General features: G+C 48.7%; 2 protein-coding genes across 2 annotated transcripts; one reads left to right on the top strand and one right to left on the bottom strand.

The window, feature by feature from the left end:
• Positions 1-518: 518 nt before the first annotated feature.
• Positions 519-2,519, top strand: LOC142904280 (chymotrypsin-like elastase family member 1). The gene is made up of 8 exons (XM_076050264.1): positions 519-656; positions 780-865; positions 1,038-1,144; positions 1,280-1,405; positions 1,475-1,611; positions 1,711-1,862; positions 2,189-2,338; positions 2,437-2,519. Exons 1-8 carry the CDS (start codon positions 623-625, stop codon positions 2,449-2,451), a joined length of 807 nt encoding a protein of 268 aa, XP_075906379.1. The 5' UTR covers positions 519-622; the 3' UTR covers positions 2,452-2,519.
• A 555-nt stretch (positions 2,520-3,074) lies between these two features.
• Positions 3,075-17,577, bottom strand: csrnp1b (cysteine-serine-rich nuclear protein 1b). Its single transcript, XM_076050261.1, has 5 exons — positions 17,241-17,577; positions 9,839-10,031; positions 7,315-7,574; positions 6,705-7,004; positions 3,075-6,405 (listed from the first exon to the last, which is right to left on the bottom strand). The coding sequence occupies exons 2-5, from the start codon at positions 10,011-10,013 to the stop codon at positions 5,440-5,442; spliced, it is 1,701 nt and encodes a 566-aa protein (XP_075906376.1). The 5' UTR covers positions 10,014-10,031; positions 17,241-17,577; the 3' UTR covers positions 3,075-5,439.
• Positions 17,578-18,257: the final 680 nt, after the last annotated feature.

Raw genomic sequence — 18,257 nt, 5'->3', positions numbered from 1 at the left:
TTGATTTTGATTTTGATTTTTTTTTTTTTTTTTAATTGTGACAAAGAGTAGAAACAATTATGATTGTTGCTTCAGTCCAGCTGCTGCTAGTGCAAAAAACAACAAAACAAGTGCAAACAAAAGTGAACCAATTATAATGTTAATTTAATGTTTAGTCCATCTTTAGCCTGATCCTTCCTGGTTACACTATGAAAACATTTCACTCTTACACGTTTTTGGCTTCTGGAAATTCCCAAAAGTTATCTGTTGCCAAACTTGTGTTTGAGCCATGTTCTAGAAGGTGAAAGCACCTGCTCTTTTCCCATTCTGATAACGCATCATGTCAGCACATGACTGGTCAAGGAATGAAAAATTCATTCACATATTTAAAAACGCAACAATGAATAAGGACGTTACTGTATACTAAAAGATTGTTAGAGTTTTAAAGATATTTTGAAAAATTTAAATGTCTCTTTATTTTGTCCTTCCTTCTTTGGTAAATCTTTGCAGAATGCATTGGATCTCGCTGTACCCATGAGCTATCAATGTTGGCAGGTGACCCATTGCCCAATACTCAGTGAAGGTCTTTCAGTGTCTGACACCTATAAATAGACAAGATGCCAGTGTTCCTCACGGCTTCAACATGATCTGGTTTGCTACTCTCCTGTCCTGCATTGGTAAGTGTATTTGGGCGAATCATGATTACAACCAAGATGTTCTAAAAGTGTTTGATGAAAGTGCTTCAGGCAGTTTTGTTTGATGACCACATTTTCTGCCCTTGTTCATGCGTCGGCCAAAAGGGCTGATTTATGCCGAGGAATCTTTCGTGAAGAACGGAAGGATCATCGGTGGGAGCAATGCTCAATACAACACCTGGCAGTGGCAGGTACGACCATCAGGCTATATACTGAATTGTGATTTCAATTAAAAAGAGATCTGAGGGGTAAATAAATGCACTGTCTTGAGTTATTTCAACTCAAGCATCTCTAGTGGAATTTTGCCCTTTATGCTGAAGAATCTGAGTTCATCTTAAATGGAGGATCTTTGTCTTCTTCCAGGTGTCTTTTCAGCAGGATACATACAATGAAGGTTACTACAACCACATCTGTGGAGGCAGCATCATTGGTGCATTGCATGTCATGACTGCAGCTCACTGCATCATCGGGTTTGGACAATATTTAACTGTTTTCACTTTGAGACATGTCACATGACTCCTTAACCTTCTTTGTTCCATTTTCAGAAGGGATGAACGTGCTGTTTGCTTTATTACTTTTTTGTGTGTCTTGTCCTCCCTTGTCAGTCATCCCAGTTCATTCCGTGTGGTGGTGGGCGAGTACAACCTGTTTGAGCGCGAAGGCAGTGAGCAGTACATCGCCGTGGAACACATCACCGTCCATCCCAGATGGAATGGTGAACTTGGCTTAGGGTAAAGTCACCGTGCACTGCCTTGCCTCTCTTTCAGCAATGCAGTGCTTAACTTTTCAATTCCGTGCAGAAATGACATTGCCATCGTCAAACTGGCTGAGCCCATCTATGGCAATGGGTTTGTCAACATTGGTAACCTTCCCGCACCTTACGAGACGCTGCCCGATAAGTTTGTGTGTCACCTAACCGGCTGGGGAGTCATGGACTGTAAGAGTTATTCTTTGCATACATCTGTGAACAGAATCTGTCTTTTTCCTCATTCACTCCTTCAACTCACTTTTGTTTTGTTCTGTTTATTGTTTGCAGATGCATCAACTGCCATTGTGCCAGATATCTTGCAGGAGGTTGCCATCCCTGTGGTGGCGCACTCTGTCTGCTCTCAGCATGACTGGTGGGGCAGCCTTGCTCTCGAGAGCATGATTTGTGCTGGAGGTGATGGAGTCATTTCTGGCTGCCAGGTAAAGAAACACAAGTCTTGGTTTTTCAAGAGAAAAGAGGAAAAGAGAAATGATCCACAACATTCAGTTTTTCTGTGCAACAATGGAAACAAAACTCTTTCACCCAACCTGATAATTTGGTTTTAGAGACATTTTTCCTTGCTCATTGAATTTCTTTGTTTGGGGTGATCATTAGGATACTCTGGTCTGCGTCTTGTGGCTTACCCCTCAGAACAGAGACAATCCTGATCAAAACAATGACACTTATGTTGGTACTCATCTGTAAAAGCTGAGGAAGAGGAGCTTTCATCGTACTGTACATGCAACTGTTCTCTTACCATTTTCAGGGCGACTCTGGAGGTCCACTGAGCTGCCTGGTCGATGGAGTCTGGAGAATTCACGGTGTCGTCAGTTACGGTCCGATCGGCAGGTGCAACCAGTACAAAAAGCCCACCGTCTTCACCAGAGTGTCTTACTTCCTCGACTGGATCAATTCCGTAAGGCTCAGTGAAAACTCCTCCAAACATCTCAGTGTATTCTGATTTTTATGGCCACGTTCAATGCCTAATTTTTGTTTTCCAACCATCCCATCCAGGTTATGCAAAGTTAATGCCTGGCAACAGCGCTTGCCAGAACTTTCAAACGGAGCAAAATAAATGAAACGAACATTACAATCTTCTTGTCGGCGTTTTTCTTGTAGTTCGGAAGTCAGCCACAAGGCGGCGATACTTGCCCAGGATTACAGTAGAATTGGTTTCCTCGAGACAAAGCAGCGACACAAACGCCTCGTCAGGCTTTGAAGGTTTCGTGGCAATAAAGAAATGCGCATAGGCAATGCTTTTCACATCAGAGTCACATCTTAAGGAGCAACCTAGCCTGTGTGCGTATGAGTTTGTGTGTGGGTGACGTCATACGAGCGCAGCTTTCACTTTAAAGTCCAAGTCCATCCATTTAAACAAATCAACCAATTGCAACGGAGTTGAGTATTTAGAAAATGTTTTTTTTTTATTATTATTCAGAGGGACAGGCTGTCAAAATGGCAAAGATGAAAGACACTGTTCTTGAACAGCAGGTGTGAATTGTGTAAAAAATAAAATAAAATAAAAATAAGCAGCTTTGTTTGCTCTGCAGGACCATTCAGGCAGAATGTATGTACAACACAAAAGGCAAAAAGTAAGACACGTTCTTTGAAAATAACATTTGTTTTTTGTTTTTTTCTAAAAAAAAAAAAAAAAAAAAAAAAAAGCTGTACTGTAATACATTACATTGATAAACACTCATTGTTGCCATTTCTTCATTAGAATCGATGGTTTTATACAAGAGAAACAAACGTTTGCTTGCAGGAAAAAAAAAAAAAAAAAGAAGCCGTGCTCTCTTTATGGCATAGGAACACCTCGCAGATGGATTTCAAAGTAATTCTGAAAGATGGAAAAGAAGGCAAAAAGCGAATAATACATTTCCGATGTGCAACGGGGCACGTTTTCAAAGTATACAATTAATCAGAACAAGTTTTTAACAAACAGGACCTGCATGCATAACTTCTAAAGGGTCCGAGGCTGTTGAAACAGCTGTAGAAAGGGGTGAGATATGTACATAAACTCTCTAGTGTCCTCAGCTGTTCAAACAGGTGAATCACCTCTGAAAGTTCCCGCTCTGTTATTGAGGCAACGCTTCAAATGTCAGGGTTTTTAAGCGTGTGCTAAAAATTGTATAATATATGCAGTTTTTATGCACAAAAAACCCCTCACATGTGTCTTAATGTAACCCAAGTCACAGACTTCCTGATACAATCAAATTGATCGTTGCAATTTCACGTAGTTTTTTTTTTTTTTTAGTGGCATTTTAGCTAAAAATATTAAACCATGAGACCGCCTATGAAAAATACTTCCGAACAAGAATCGCCTCCGCACGTATACATTTCTCTATAATTCATATATTACAAAGGCTGTCCCAAATTGAAAAAAACACTCATCTTGCTCTCTTAATAAAATATTCAATTTGTCAGTGATTAGAATTCATATTTTGTTTAAACCTACATAAATTAGTTACAAAATATTAGTGTAAATTTCTACGGTTACATCTTAGGCAGCGATAACACTAGATTTATAATTTAGTTTCAGTGATTAGGGAGATTCCACAGTTTTCAGTCCCAAAGCTTAAATGGAGGCCCTGTGCACTCAACTGTTGGTAGGCATTGGCTCCCCGGATAAGCAGGCACATCCAGTAAACTTCTACACCCCGTTTTATTGCCAAAAAACATTAAATTAAATAATTAATGAAATGATGACATAATAAGTTACCAAAAAAAAAAAGAAAAAAAGTTAAATGAATGAGTGAATAGATATTAAATACTTTCCGACGGACTTGTGGTCCCCGTTTCCCATAATGACGCTTGAATGTGATATGGAGGGAAATTAAAAGAAAAGACAAAAAAGAAAAAAAAAGAATGGAAGATTGCACTTTCAGGTGGAAATAATCAAACCAGAGTGCTCCCTTGAGTGTAAGTAGGCGTCTTTCTTTTCAAACTGAAATAAATAGAAAATAAATCATGACGGAGAAATAATTTAAAAGCCAAAAAACGATAAAGATGTCAACAGCTACAGATTTGAATGGCGTGAGCATGGTTTCTAATTGCCCCAACTCATAAATAACAAAAACCCCCATAATTTAAGCTGTGAACTGCTGAATCGACCCCTCCGTGCAACCGCAACGTCGCCTGTTCACACGTCACTTCTTTTTTTTTTTTTTTTTTGTTTCGCTTAACTTTTCACAGATAAAGTGCAGCTTGAGGAGCTTTTGAAGAGGGATTTTTCTTTTGTACCGTGTAAGACCCTTGCCAGGAATCAGGAGCGGCGGGAGGGAGGGAGAGAGAGAGAGAGAGAGAGAGAGAGAGAGAGAGAGAGAGAGAGAGAGAGAGAGAGAGAGAGAACCTGCCTGCCGGCGTGAGGGGTCGTTCCCAAAGAGGAGAGGATAACAAGACTATCATGATTTGACTCGGAATTCGTCTGAAGGCCATCACAGCAATGGTCACCATACATTGCCTCCAAAAAGCTAGAAAGCTAGAAAAAGAAATATATAGATAGATAGATAGATAGATATCGGTATCCCTGAGGTGCACATTCAGCTGTGTTGAGATTGCCAACCTTGGCCCCCGTTGTGAGTTGATTCCTGTCATTATATGGCATATGTGGTTTGGTTCAGAAAGCTTTCTTAGGAACTGAGAGCCGTCATTGGTGTCCGCGGGTCAAATTGATAAATGCTCTGTATCACCCACCCCCCCTACTCTCCCCCGAATCCACTCATTTGCACTTTTCACACTAGCTGCCATCTCACACAGCCACCAACCCAATCCGCTTTGCTAACATTTTGAAGGCAAGCCTGGAATTTAACATTTTTTTGGAGGCAAGAGGAAACGATTAATAATAATAATAATAATAATAATAATAATAATAATAATAATAATAATAATAATAATTAAAAAAAAAAATCACATCACAGCTTCCTGCCAAATCTCATTTGACTCCTTTATGTGCATGTTCGAGCCCCTCCCCCTCTTTAGTTTCTTTGCACTTGTCCGTACGTTCGTGTCATCGCCCCCTTAAACTTTCACAGACTCCATCACGGACAATTTCATGGCTTCCTCCAACAGCTGATTGTCCGTAAAAGTGGCGGGGGGCTCGGGGACGGATTCCGAAAGGCCGATGAGCGACTCCAGGAGGCAGGCGGCCGGGTCGCTGGCGGCGGGCAGGCTGGGGTAGCTCGGCAGCTGAAACTGGAAAAAGTTGTCCATGTGTTCGTACTCCTTGAGGGAGTTGTACAGCGAGCTGGGCCCCAGCGAGGGGAAGCCGTCGAAGAACTCCAGGTCCGACTCGGACGACAGGCTCAGGTCCATGCTGTAGCTGGCCGAGCGGTCGATGGAGGGCGAGGGCGTGCGGGGAACGCCGCCGCCGCCGCCGCCGCAGTGGAACAGGGCGTTGCCCTGGTTGGCGTTCTCGTCCAAGAGTTCCGAGATGGCCGCCGCCGCCCGATTGTCCGTCCGCTCGTCGTCCACGCAGTCCAGCAGCGACGTGTGCTCCGTGTTGTCGTTCTCGTCGGCCATGTCCGACATGCTGAAGCTGCCGAAGGCCTCCGTGGACGACTGCTGCTGCTGCTGCCCTCGGCAGTCCTGGCAGCTCTGAGCGCACGTCTCGGCATCGCTGAAGCTGAGGATGCGGCTCAGGCCTTTCTCGTCCACGTCCAGCTGGGTCTGGAGGCCCCGAGGGGCCTCGCCCGTCTCCGAGTCCTCGCTCTGGCCCGACGAGTCCGAGTCGGTGGTGTCGCTGCTGCAGCTGTTCTCGCCGGCGGTCAGCAGCTCTGAGCTGAAGGGGAAGGAGGGCGCCGCCGCCGCCGCCGCCCTGGCGTTGCTCTCCTCGGCCGACGGCTCCTCCAGCCGCTTCTCCAGCTCCAGCCTCATGATGGTGTGGATGTAGTGCGTCTGCACCCGGGTGGAGTTGAACTCGATGCGGCCCGCCGTGTTGCCGCAGCTGTCCTTGGTGCAGCCGCACGGGAACGAGGCGTGGTCCATCTGGAGGAGGGGCAGAGGAGGGAAAAGTCCATCAGACTTTGCTGGCGTACGTACACCATAAAAAGACACCCGTTCAATCAATTAAAGAATCACAATGTGAGCCTGATGGTGTGTGTGAAGTGCCTGGTATTGATATATAGAAAGATAAACATAAAGAGTCTGGACTGAGTTATGAACAAAGGAGCTGAAAGAGTCAGTAGCCGCCTGCAGGAAGGTTAGGGCAGTAAGTGATGGGGGCATAGAGGGATAGAGAGAGCAACTGGCAACAAAATACAACCTAACAGCATTTATTGCCTCACCTGACACTTGATGCCGGCCAGGCTGCAGCCGCACGTCTCGGGCTCACAGAAGCCCTGGCAGTCGCAGCCGCAGACCTCCCGCGAGATGCGCAGCTCGTGCAGCTGCCGCTTCTCCTCCTTGTCGATCTTCTTCACGCCGGCCGCCTTGAGCAGGGCGTAGCGCTGCTTGGGCGGGTAGGGCTGCAGGAAGGAGCCGCCCTCCAGGCTGGCCTCGCCCACCTCGCCCACGTCCTGCTCGGGGATGTCGTCCACCGTCAGCTGCTCGGCCTCCTCGCTCTCCTGGGTGCCGTTCTTGGTCAGCTGCGGACGGGAAGAGGGGAGTACAGGTCAGATGTTTTGTTCACTTTTCCACGAACTCTGCTCTGCATTTTTTTTTTGCGTTAAATTTGGACAATTTTTAAAAAAAATCTTTACAACTTTCTACACTGCAGATAGATACTGAAGACATCAAATATATGGTGCAAGATATATGTAATTATGCAGCAAAGAAAAACACGTCAAATAACTCTAAATATGCTTTTTTATGAAAGGAGGCTATTTTGAAGAATTTAAATATAAAATGTCATTGAGTTATTTTACATTTTCATTGTTTCCTACACAACTGTCTCACCTTGAGTTTCAAGGCCTCCAGCTTCTCCTCCCTGAGCCGGTTGAGGAGCTTCTCCCGGCGCAGGAGCCGCTGCTCCACGGCGAACTCGGCCAGGGTGTACGTGCGGAGCATGGCGTGGCGCTGCATCATGCCCAGCGTGCAGCCGCCCCGGCTGGGCACGCTGGTGAAGCCCTGGCACCGGGGGAAGAAGAAGACGTTGACCTGGTCGAAGGTCACGTTGCCCCGTCGCGTTCGCTTCGACTTCTTCAGGATGGACGTGGCTGCGGAGGGATCAGAGAGGGGGGGGGGGGACACGTTAGCCACAGCGATTCAGAGCACAGTGGCTTTGATTCACCACTAGGTGGCACCCTGCCCCGCCACTTAACACACTTGAGCTGTGCAAACAATGGCGAGCAGACGGTGAGAGGACAGCCCTCCCCTCTGTTGTTCATGGCCCTGGTCTTCAAATGAGCCTCATCATGTCGCCAATTAAAAGACAATGCGAACAAGAGTCTCGCACACTTGCATCCTGCAAATGACCCCAGCAGCCAAGTGGCTGGAAACGTCCTGTAATGTTTAGCACAAGTGCCTGCAGGTGTCAAAATCTGGCCCGCAAGGAAATCTTTATGCATACTAGAGATGGCCCACCTGTATAATAGGGCACGTGTATTGCTAATACTACAAATCCCAGAATGCCCTGCTGGTACTCAGGCAGACTCCTTACTTTAACGGACTATAAGCAACATTTTTAATGCAAAAAACAGGCATAAGATTTAATTTACATTTGATTTATTTTGATGCTTTTTATTTGAAATTCAGTTTTGCATGTGTGCAATATGAAGTTATCTATTGTATAGTACCAAGCTTTGCTTGGTCCATACTCAGTGTTGAAGCAAAACTTGTCTGGGTCCATATAAAAAGGTTCACTGTTCTATCCAGAGGAAGATTCTTTTTTTTTTTTTAATTATTATCAACGTTGGCCTGCAACTTTGTCCAAGTTTTACATGTTGGCCCCACTGTATGTTTGAGCTTGACACCCCTGTTGCACATGGAGGTGGAGGTGGGTGGAGGGGTCAGGCGAGTGCATGGGAAAAAGTAGAAGGGGAAAAAAAACCCCACTCTTGCCCACCCAGGTCTTCCTGCTCGCTGACAAGCCCCACAAATTTCCCGGTGACAGACTGGAGTCAAAAGGTTGTTGCTCTGGTAAAAACATTCAGGACCAACAGCCACGACCACGGGAATCAAAGTGGAACCACGTGTGGGAACGAGTCCAGCAAATGTATGAGCTTGATTAGAAATTCCGCTTCCACTGCCCAGGAATATTCAACAGAACTGCTTGTCCCCCCCCGCTTTGTAGCTTTGCTTAAAAAGACAAGCAACATTTTCCTCCGCTCGAGCCACAGCAGATTGCGCTCTCTTTTTTTCTTTCCCTCCTTCGCTTCACTACGGACTTAATCTCCACATGTGTTGAGCATTACCTTTTGCGGTACGCTGCGGCGGCGGCAGGGGGAGGGAGGGGGGTGGGGGGGGACCCTAGTCACATTTTCTCAGCCGCGCTGCTTTCTTTGGAAGCGGCCTGCCTGGACAACTGAGAATCGCACCAGTCAGAGGAGGAGGAGGAGGAGGAGGAGGAGGAGGAGGAGAAGCAGTCTCTTGGCCCGATGCAGGTGCAGACAATGGCCTCACTGTGTTGTCTAATCTGCCGCTGGGGGCCAAGGCGAGATGAAAGACGCTGCCGGCTGCAGCTCCGCGTCTATCAAATCCAGTCGGCCTTATGACACTCGCAGGAGAGATGAGTGACACCGTCTTCCAAAAAAGCCTCTGAAACGAACCCTCCTCCTCCTCCTCCTCCTGCTCCTCCTCCTCCTCCTCCTGCTCCTCCTGCTCCTCCTCCTCGGCCGACTCTTTCTCCTTTCTCCAACCTCGTCCAACACAAACACCAGATTTCTTTTAGAGCGGCCCCAAACAATCTGCCTCTCCCGGCGTCTCGCCCCCCCCCCCCCCCCCCCCTTTATCCCCTCAGTCCGGCCACTTTCAGCACCTGTGCTGGGTGCACGCCCGGCCCCTTCAGACAAGGCTCTGTGTGTTCCCCCATCTTGGCACGCTGCCACGCTGCTCCCCCCCCCCCACCCCCCCTCCCAGCCTTCCTGCTGCCCCTGGAAAACCTCACACCCTCCCTCCCCCAACCCTGGCCACCCCAGCCCCGATCTCTTTCCAATGTGTCCGGCAGACACAACCGGGTCAGCTGATACAGAGCTGAGCAGCCGATACAGAACTCGCCCCAACCCCCCCCCCCTTTTTTTTCTTTTTTTTTTTACAACTTCAAGGCATCAAATTAAAGGGCTCATTCGCTGCATTTGTGTAAACTGTTTCAGCGGCTGCCAGCTGCCGAAACTCTTCACCCTCCCCCACTACTTTTTCCTTTTTTACGAGCTCGCTATCAGAGCCTCGGCAGAGCAGTAAAGACAAGGCCAGGAAGAACATATAAAAAAAAAAAGAAGAAGGAAAAAAAATAGCAGCATGATTTGCTGTGCGGACTACTCACTGCTGAAATGAGTTGCCGGGGAGCCGGGGTTGCTGGGGTTGGAATCCAGGGTGTCCGAGTAGCAGCTCTCCCCCTCCGAGTCCCAGCCCGAGTAGACTGAGGAGAGGGAGGAGGGCGAGGAGTAGCAGGGGTCCTCGTCCACCTCCTCAAACTTCCTCTTGAGAAGCCCACTCATGGCGCAAGTGTGAACAATCTGCGGGAAGGAGGAGAAGAAGAAGAGGGAAAGCGCATTTTATTTTGCCTTTTTGAGTTCCGTCGCTTGGCTTTTTCTTTTTCATTCACAGCCAGAGCCGGTGGGTCGACACCATCTGTGCGCTGTGCTGATTGTGCAGCACGCACGTGCGCACACACGGGCAGAGGAATCTATTTTTTTTTTTTTTTCAAACAGTGTCGGAGGCGGGAGCGAGTCCCTCCGGCCGCTCGCTGCTCTCCACTCAAGAGCAGAGAGAGGAGCGGCCGCGCAGGAAGCAATCAATCAGGCCAATTCGCATAAGTCAACAATTACCAGACCCTTCAGACCCCCCCCCCCACCTAGCCCTCCTAATCCCATCAGCTCTGCAAATGCATTGATTAGAGAGAAGGGCCCCGGCGCAGTGTTGACCAAATCATCTGACCATAAACGTTTCGACGGCTCCCTGAACGCAGCGCCGACAAACAAACAAGGAGCGGAGGAGAAAAAAAGGAGGAGAAGAAATAGAAAAGTGAGCCGGGCTGAGGGCTGCTGCTTCTGCTGTTTGGTGTACACACACACACACACACACACGCACGCACGCACGCAGCCCGCATAGTAAACACGAACAACCGTGCGTACTCCACTTGTTTTGTTACGCAACTGGTGCATGTGTTCTTTCAGAAGGCTCCACGAGAAGGCCTGCTGGTTCAGCGATAAGAACAATCAATCCATTGAGGCGCGCATGTGCACACAGGCAGAGGAGCGGAGGGGAGGGGAGGAGATCCCATGCAGCTTGCACCAACCAGCGCCGCAGATATCTTCAAATCTCGTTAACGCCCGTGAATAAATATTTCCACGGGAAGGAAAGACAAAGCAGACTTGAACACGCTGGGTGAGAAAGCGGGGTTTTTTTTTTTGTGTGTGTGTGTGTGTGTGAGATTCTGCGGGCTAAGACTGTCACATGATGCAGCTCCGACAGACGGCCAGTTATTATTTTTTTTATGGAAGTGTAAGCGGCTGGCGAACGCTAGGAACAAGACGGGGGGGGGGGGGGGGGTCATTATGCAGAAGGGCTCCTCAGCAGGTCTAAACAAGCAGGAGGGGATGAGTGGAGTTGGGAAGGAGGAAGTGAACGGAGCGGAGAGCTCCGACAACATCTCCCTGGCACCAGGAGAGCCGTCGCCTCGTCCATAAAGAGATCATTTTACCCTCAAACTCTTCACGGCGCCGAGGGATCGCGGCCAAATCATTTACAGCTGCTGTAGCCTCAGCGGCGGCAGCGTCACGGGCGCGCTTCTGCCCGTCGCCGGGTGTATTTTTAGAGCGGCTCGTCCAAAGTGCAGTCCTGCTGCTGCTGCTGCTGCTGCTGCTGTAACCTGCAATTTGGTTTGTGAGCAATTGTCATAATAATAATTTTTTTCTTTTTTTTCTTTTGGGGGTGCGAGAAGAGGGAGGGCCTTTCAAACACCTGTTTCTTCCTTATCTTTACTACTTTCTACACTGTAGATACAGAACGAAGACCTCAAATATATGAGCAAGATATGTGGATTCGTGCGGCCAAAGAAACAAATGCTATGTTATATATATATATATATATTTTAAATGAAGGGAGGCTATTCTAGATCATCTAAAATATAAAACTTGCTTTTAGTTATTACACACTTTTTTGTTTAATGCACATTTCATATGTGTTCAATCATAGTTTCGATGCCTCGAGTGACAATCTACAATGTAAATAGTCCTGAAAATGAACGAAAAACCACTCAGTCAGCAGTATGTGTCCAAACTTTTGACTGGTAGTGTATGTCTGACAAGGCGAATGTCATTCGACCCAAAGTGACTCAGTCACATGACACCCAGGTGTCCTGCCAACAGGGAACACCCAGCCCAGAAAGAACGCGTTGAGCTCAGAGATCAGCCAATCGCCGGCAGGCCTGTTGTGTTTTTTTTTTTTTTTTCTCCCCCTCCTGCCTTATCAGAGTGTTATGCAAGTGTCAGCACTGGCGGGGTGAGAAAAAAAAAAAAAGCCAGACCAGGTATGCACGGACGGGGGATTTAGCATGCAACAGGGAGCAATTATGCAAAAAGTGACCTCCCTCCTGACAAGGATAAGGCAGGAGTCAAGGGGAAGAGTCTGCCACCTTTGGAACAGCGAGCTGGGCCCGGAAGCTGCTGCTGTCCCTTGTGGACACATGATGAATGAATCACCTTGTCCGTAGGTCAAATTGGTGTAGAAAAAAAAAAAAAAAAAAAAAAAGCATCCGCAACAAGCGAAAATAACAAAAAAATAAAAAGGCATTTCCACACTCCGAGTGTATATCTTTGAATTGTTGTCGCCTTCTTGTTTCTTATCAATCAGCTTCCTCAAGTGGGAAAATAATAAATAAATGAAAAAAAATGACTAATCCCCTCTCAAGTGCTAATATTGTCACATCGAGGGATTTGCCTTGAAACAACTTGGATCTGGAGCTCGGGGACCTTTTGTTCTTCGCCCCCTCGATTGATCAGTGAGAGAGAGAGAGAGAGAGAAAGAAAGCATTGCGGTGAAAAGTGCGCACGCGCTCACCTTTTCATTTTTGCCGTCACTCCCCGGTAAAAAAAAGAAAAGAAAAAAAGAGAAATAAAGCTGTGCGGCGTCCTCAAGGGAGTGCGCAGCGCCAGCTAAGCAAAGACTTCTCTCTTTTTTCTTTTTTTTTTTTTTTTTAATTAAAAGCTGCAGCGAGGAAGAAAGAGAGGAGAGGGAGGGGTGGTGGGTGAGGCTGGGAGGGTAGGACAGTGTAGGGTGGGTAGGGTGGATGGGCGTGGGGGGGGGGGGGGGGTTTCAGCGGTGTCAGAACTGGGTCATTGTCTCTTGACTGCAGTCTACCTGACACATTGATTTGTTAATCCTGTTCAACGGGCAGAAACAATGGCGGAGAGGTTAATCCCGAGGGGGGGGGGGGCTTCTAGTCAATCTGGAGGTTTCTCAGCCGGCTCGTCCACTGCCTGCACCCGGACAAGGCCGGGGGGGCAGGGAGGAGAGAGAGAGCTGCAACAAGGGACCCGGGTGCAAAAAAAAAAAAGAGAGAGAGAGAGACAACAATCGTGTGCAGAGACTCATTTGCACAAAGGAGGGAGACAAAAACACAGCTATGGAGGAAGTGGGAGGAGGCTCCTGGAGGAGAGAGCCTCCACTCCTTCGAGAGCGGATGCGATCGGACAGCCGAGCCGCAGCGGGAGCGCAGCACGCTTGCCACCGCGCGCTAAATTATGCATCACTGTCATTCCATCAACCACAACACGGGCGAGCAGATAAAGAACGCCGCCGCCGCCGTCACCGAGGTGCTCCCCAGCCAGTTGTCACGGCGCCGGAGAAGGGAGGAAACATTAAAAAAAAAAAAAAAAAAAAAGGCGAGATAAATCTCAGGGAGATTTGTCACCAGAAGCAGCGTTGCAGCCCAGAGGGTTGGACAGGCACTGGCGCGTCAGTCCGACCAGATTATCGTTAAGCGCGACTTTCGGAATCCTAAATTATTCCCGTTTTGTGCAGCTTCTCCACTTCTGATCAGGCGCTAAGAATCATTACCGACAACACTCCGCTTGTTGATTGATTGTGCCGCTACAATGCCAAACTTTGAACTGGTTCCAAGTCACACAAATGATCAAAATGAACAATCCAGAAGACAAAAACTGCATCAAACCAGTGACTGAGGGAATGTGCAAGTCCTGCAAAAGCAACGCTCCCCCTCCTCCCTCCCCTCCCCTCCCCTCCCCCAGTGCAGCCTGTTCAAACTGCCCTCATCCTGCCCCGCTGACCAAACAGGACAAGTCACAGTTGACTTTGCCCCCCTTTGCGACACCTCTCCTCCGGCCTCCTTTGCAGCTGATAACAGCGGCGGGGCGGGTCAGCGACAAGTCGACACAACTCCACTGGCGCTGAACCCTGAGCGCTCAGCGCCTCCAATAAAAGGTGGTATCGACGAGGCTGGGGGTCTCCTGGCTGCACCCTCTATTTTCCTCTCCTCCCCTCGGAGGAGACGCCGAGTTAATTGATTGGAGCTGTCAAAAGGTGGCCGCCTGGAATTCCGGCTTCCGCCGCAGCTCAGCTGTTCAGTCAGAGGCGCTCCACCTGCTGGAACAATGCCGTGCCTCTCGGCCAGCCTGTTGTTCCCCCGGCCCTGTGAGTGACTCTGTGCCACAGAGACATTCTGTTCCTCCCGCCTTGAAGGGAAAGAAGAAGAAAAAAAAAAAAACCCCCGTGGCGCGCAGCTCACGCTGCCTGTGCACGGAGCAGGCGGGAGCTGGTAGTGAGGGATGGAGGGATGGATGGAGGAATGGAGGGAGGAGCGTTCAAAACAAATAAATAATGTCATGTCTCCCGGCCGCAGGAATTCCACTCTGGCAGCGCCGCTCGTTGCTGTAATAGTGGGAAAGGAACACAGACCCAAATCCAACCCAGATGTGTTTTTCCGCCACCACTGGAAAAGTCCTCCCTTCTCTTCCTTGCACAGCGCACGGGAAGAGAAGGGAGGTGGCTGGAGGAGGCGGCTGAGCCGGGCCGCCTCCTCCAGCCACACCTGACAGGGTATTAGCGTGCACGTGGGGCTGGCGTACCGTCGGGCTGGCTGACATTAATCCGCCGTGCGGCCAGGGACGAACCTGAAGCGGCCAGGCGATACCTGCAGGGGGCCCCCCGGACTGCGCTGTCACTCTCACTGCGTTTGAACGCCTCCCCGTCTATTCTTTCTCTTCTTCTCCTTCTTCTATTTCTGGTATGCAAATCGCTGGCGGCGCAGGGCATTTGCATGTAGAGGAAAGCACGCAGGTTATCAGACAAAGCAGAGCTGGGAAAAACTCTGAAGGTTTAGGAAATTCCTTTGCCTAACAGTCTAGAATACACTGTGTGTGTGTGTGTGTGTGCAGAGAGGACGTGGCTGTGAGGTCAGAGGTCAAGCTCCAGTCTGGGACACTTGCACAGAGTGGAATGCTGGGAGAGGACAAAGCAGATGGGAGCTACCCTGCTGCTGCTGCTGCTGCTGCGTGGGACACCGTCAGCAGTCTTCCCACACACACACACACACACACACACACACATACATACATCCCCCAACACACACACACACACCCCTCCCCTCACCCAGCCGTCTCCCGGCACACACAAGCGTGGGGGCCATCCTGCGTGACCAAAATGAAGCAGGCGCAGACAACCTTGTCTGAACCCGGCGCTGCCTCCGTCTCGCTGGGGGGAGGAGGAGGACTGGGAGGGGGGGTGCAGAGAGAGAGAGAGAGAGAGAGAGAGAGAGCTGGGGGATCTTAAAAGTGCACGGCGAGCTTCCAGAGGCTGTGAAACATCCACTGCAGTGCACACAGGAAGTGGCCGGGCCAAAGCCTGCGTTCCAACAGCTGCCGGCTTCCAGCAAGGTTGCCAGGCAGGAGCCACAACCACAGCCACTCAGGGGCTCACGCATGAAAATGTATGTATTTTAAAGAAATGAAAATCTCCCCAAACAATGGCGCACAGTGCTCCCTTTCTCAAGTTGCTCCCTGCCGGTGGCAGCACACTGCTGTCATTATTTACTCAAGGCACGAGGGTGTAAATTATCAGCTTAACCCCGGAGGACGGAGAGCAAAGAAAATGACATTATATAAGTGAAGGTGGTGGTAGGGTGGGGATAAAGAGTTATTTAACAGTACGGCCATATTCCTGGGAAATGAATCCCTCACACAATCCAGAGCATCAAGTGCTGTATACCACCACTGCCCCCCACCCCCACCCCCACCCACCCACCTCCTCCACCTCTCTGTAAACAAAGGATCATTGAGCTCCGCGAAGCCCCATTCCACTAAGCATGATTCCAGAAGTGATCCGGGTGAGGTCGCGCTAGAGCCGCTTTAAAAAGAAATAAATAAATACCATTATATATATATATATATATATATATATATATATATATATATATATATATATATATATATATATATATATACATATATATATATATATATATATATGTACACACACGTTCGTATAAGCGTCACACAGAGACGCAGACGTGGTGTCAATCTGCATTAAAAATGCATTAAATCAGCAGCTCCTGACGGAGAGCGTGGAGGCTCAAGGCGCGCGTGTGCGTTGTGTGTATGATGATGATGATGATGGTGGGGGGGAATAATGGAAATAAAAGATCAGACAATGAAGAGGCTCCAATCCAGGAGGAGGAGGAGCAGGAGGCACCTGGGCGTAATGCGCACGAGGCGACAATTAATAATTAATAATTGAGCACAAATCTGGCGGCTCGTGGCGGCATGGTGGTGGGGCGGAAATAACTCTCCTCCCTCCCTCCCGCGCAGCCGACGGACTCCTCGTGATTAATGCTAATTCCAATGACAGCGGCGGCGGCTCCTCCGTCAGCTGTGTTTGTTGCGTGTGTGCGTGTGCGCGCGCGCCCCTGCGAGCGAGCGAGTGAGTGCGCTCACATGTAGCGCCTTCAGGAGTCGCTCGAGTTGCAAGAGCAGCAGCAGAGCCGAGGTGAACAAGAGACAAGCGCACGCGCACACACACACGCACTCACACACAAAGCGCGACCCCTCGTCAACAGTTCTGATTAAATCCGCAATAAAAGTGCAATTAAAAAAAATATCCACATACAGATTTAAAAAAAAATTACGCATTACGCACGCGATGGCGTTGGTTTAACGCGACCCCCCCGTGCCCCCCTCCCCCGGGCTCACGAGCCCCAACCTGCTGTTAAACGCCTTGAGAAGTTTCTCCACCAAACGTGACCAATGATCCGAGCGAAGCTCCTCCGGGTCGATCGAGCGATCATTGACTTGCTTCATTCCCAGTGGCTCTTGCAGCCCCTACCCGTCTACACCACAATCAAGTATCACGATAAAGGAAATAATACTGAAAGTTAGCGAGAAGCGAATGAAAGGAAGAAAGGAAGAAAGAAGAGGGGCAGTGTGCGGCCGCCCGCGGCTGACAATGTTTTCCTTCTCCGAGACAAGGGGCGCCTTTTAAATGGCCACAAAAGGAGGAAATAAAAAGACAATAATCCACCGCTGTAAAACACACACACACACACACACACACACACACACACACACACACACACACACACACACACACACACACACACACACACACACACACACACACACACGCCGAGTCCGGTAGCCCGATGCCCGGTGCCCGGTACCCGGCCAGCGACACAACCGACAGTCGAGTCTCCGCTTCGGCTTGTTACTCACCACCAATCCGCGTCTCCGATCACCATCGGTGGGCAAAAAAAATATCGCCGGGCAAAGACAGCCGATGGTCGCTCGGTAGGAGCTGCAAGTAAATCCCCAGCAGGAGGAAAAAATATGCAATCTTGTCCCCCGCCGCCTTTCTTCTGCTTCTTCTTCTTCTTCTTCTTCTTGTATCTCCTCCTTTTACTGAAGGCTGCTCGGTGCTATTGTCTGCCTCTCCGGCGCATACACACACACACACACACACACAGCGAGAGAGAGAGAAAGAGAAAGAGGGGGGGAGATCCGTACCAGCTGAAGCGCTTCCCTTGTCTGTGGCGGTGCTGCTGAGAAGCGCAGCCTTTCTCGTCAGTGGAAAACTCCCTCCTGGCGTCTGACGCAGGCGGTGACACGGGGAGGGAGGCTGCCCACGCCGCTTCCTGCCCAATGAGACTCACGACGCCGGACTGGAGCGACACCAACAGCGAGGCACGTCCTCCCGAAGGGAGTTGTTTGTGTGCAGTGGTTGTTTTTTTTGTTTTTGTTTTGTGTGTGTGTGTGTGTGTACTGTGTATGCATGCCTGTATATGAGGAGGGTGATGTTAATGATGATGATGATGATGATGATGATGATGATGATGAGAGGACGGACAATATGACAGACAGATGTATTTTAGGGATTTACATCAAACTAACAAAACAACAACAACAACAACAACAAAAGGCACAACTCCTCTGGTAGTGGAGGTGCTGGATATTTTAAGGATAAAATGGCAAAAAAACAAACAAACAAACAAACAAACAATGTAAAGAACCCAAACCAAAATATCTAAGTATAATGCAAGCCTCCAGATGGATTTACAATAAATAAACGAACAAACAAACAAACACACAAATAAATAATGTAGTCTGGTTAATCAAGTCTAATCCAGTCGATTCTAAGCAAGCTAGCTAGCTAGCTAAATAGACTGATAGATAGATAGATAGATAGATAGATAGATGGATAGATAGATAGATAGATAGATAGATAGATGGATA

This window comes from Nelusetta ayraudi, unplaced genomic scaffold (genome assembly GCF_046127955.1).
Source record: "Nelusetta ayraudi isolate G7.1 ecotype Tasmania unplaced genomic scaffold, CSIRO-AGI_Nayr_v1 ptg000127l, whole genome shotgun sequence".
NCBI classification, from domain to species: Eukaryota; Metazoa; Chordata; class Actinopteri; order Tetraodontiformes; family Monacanthidae; genus Nelusetta; species Nelusetta ayraudi.
This window is presented reverse-complemented; position numbering and strand designations above follow the sequence as displayed.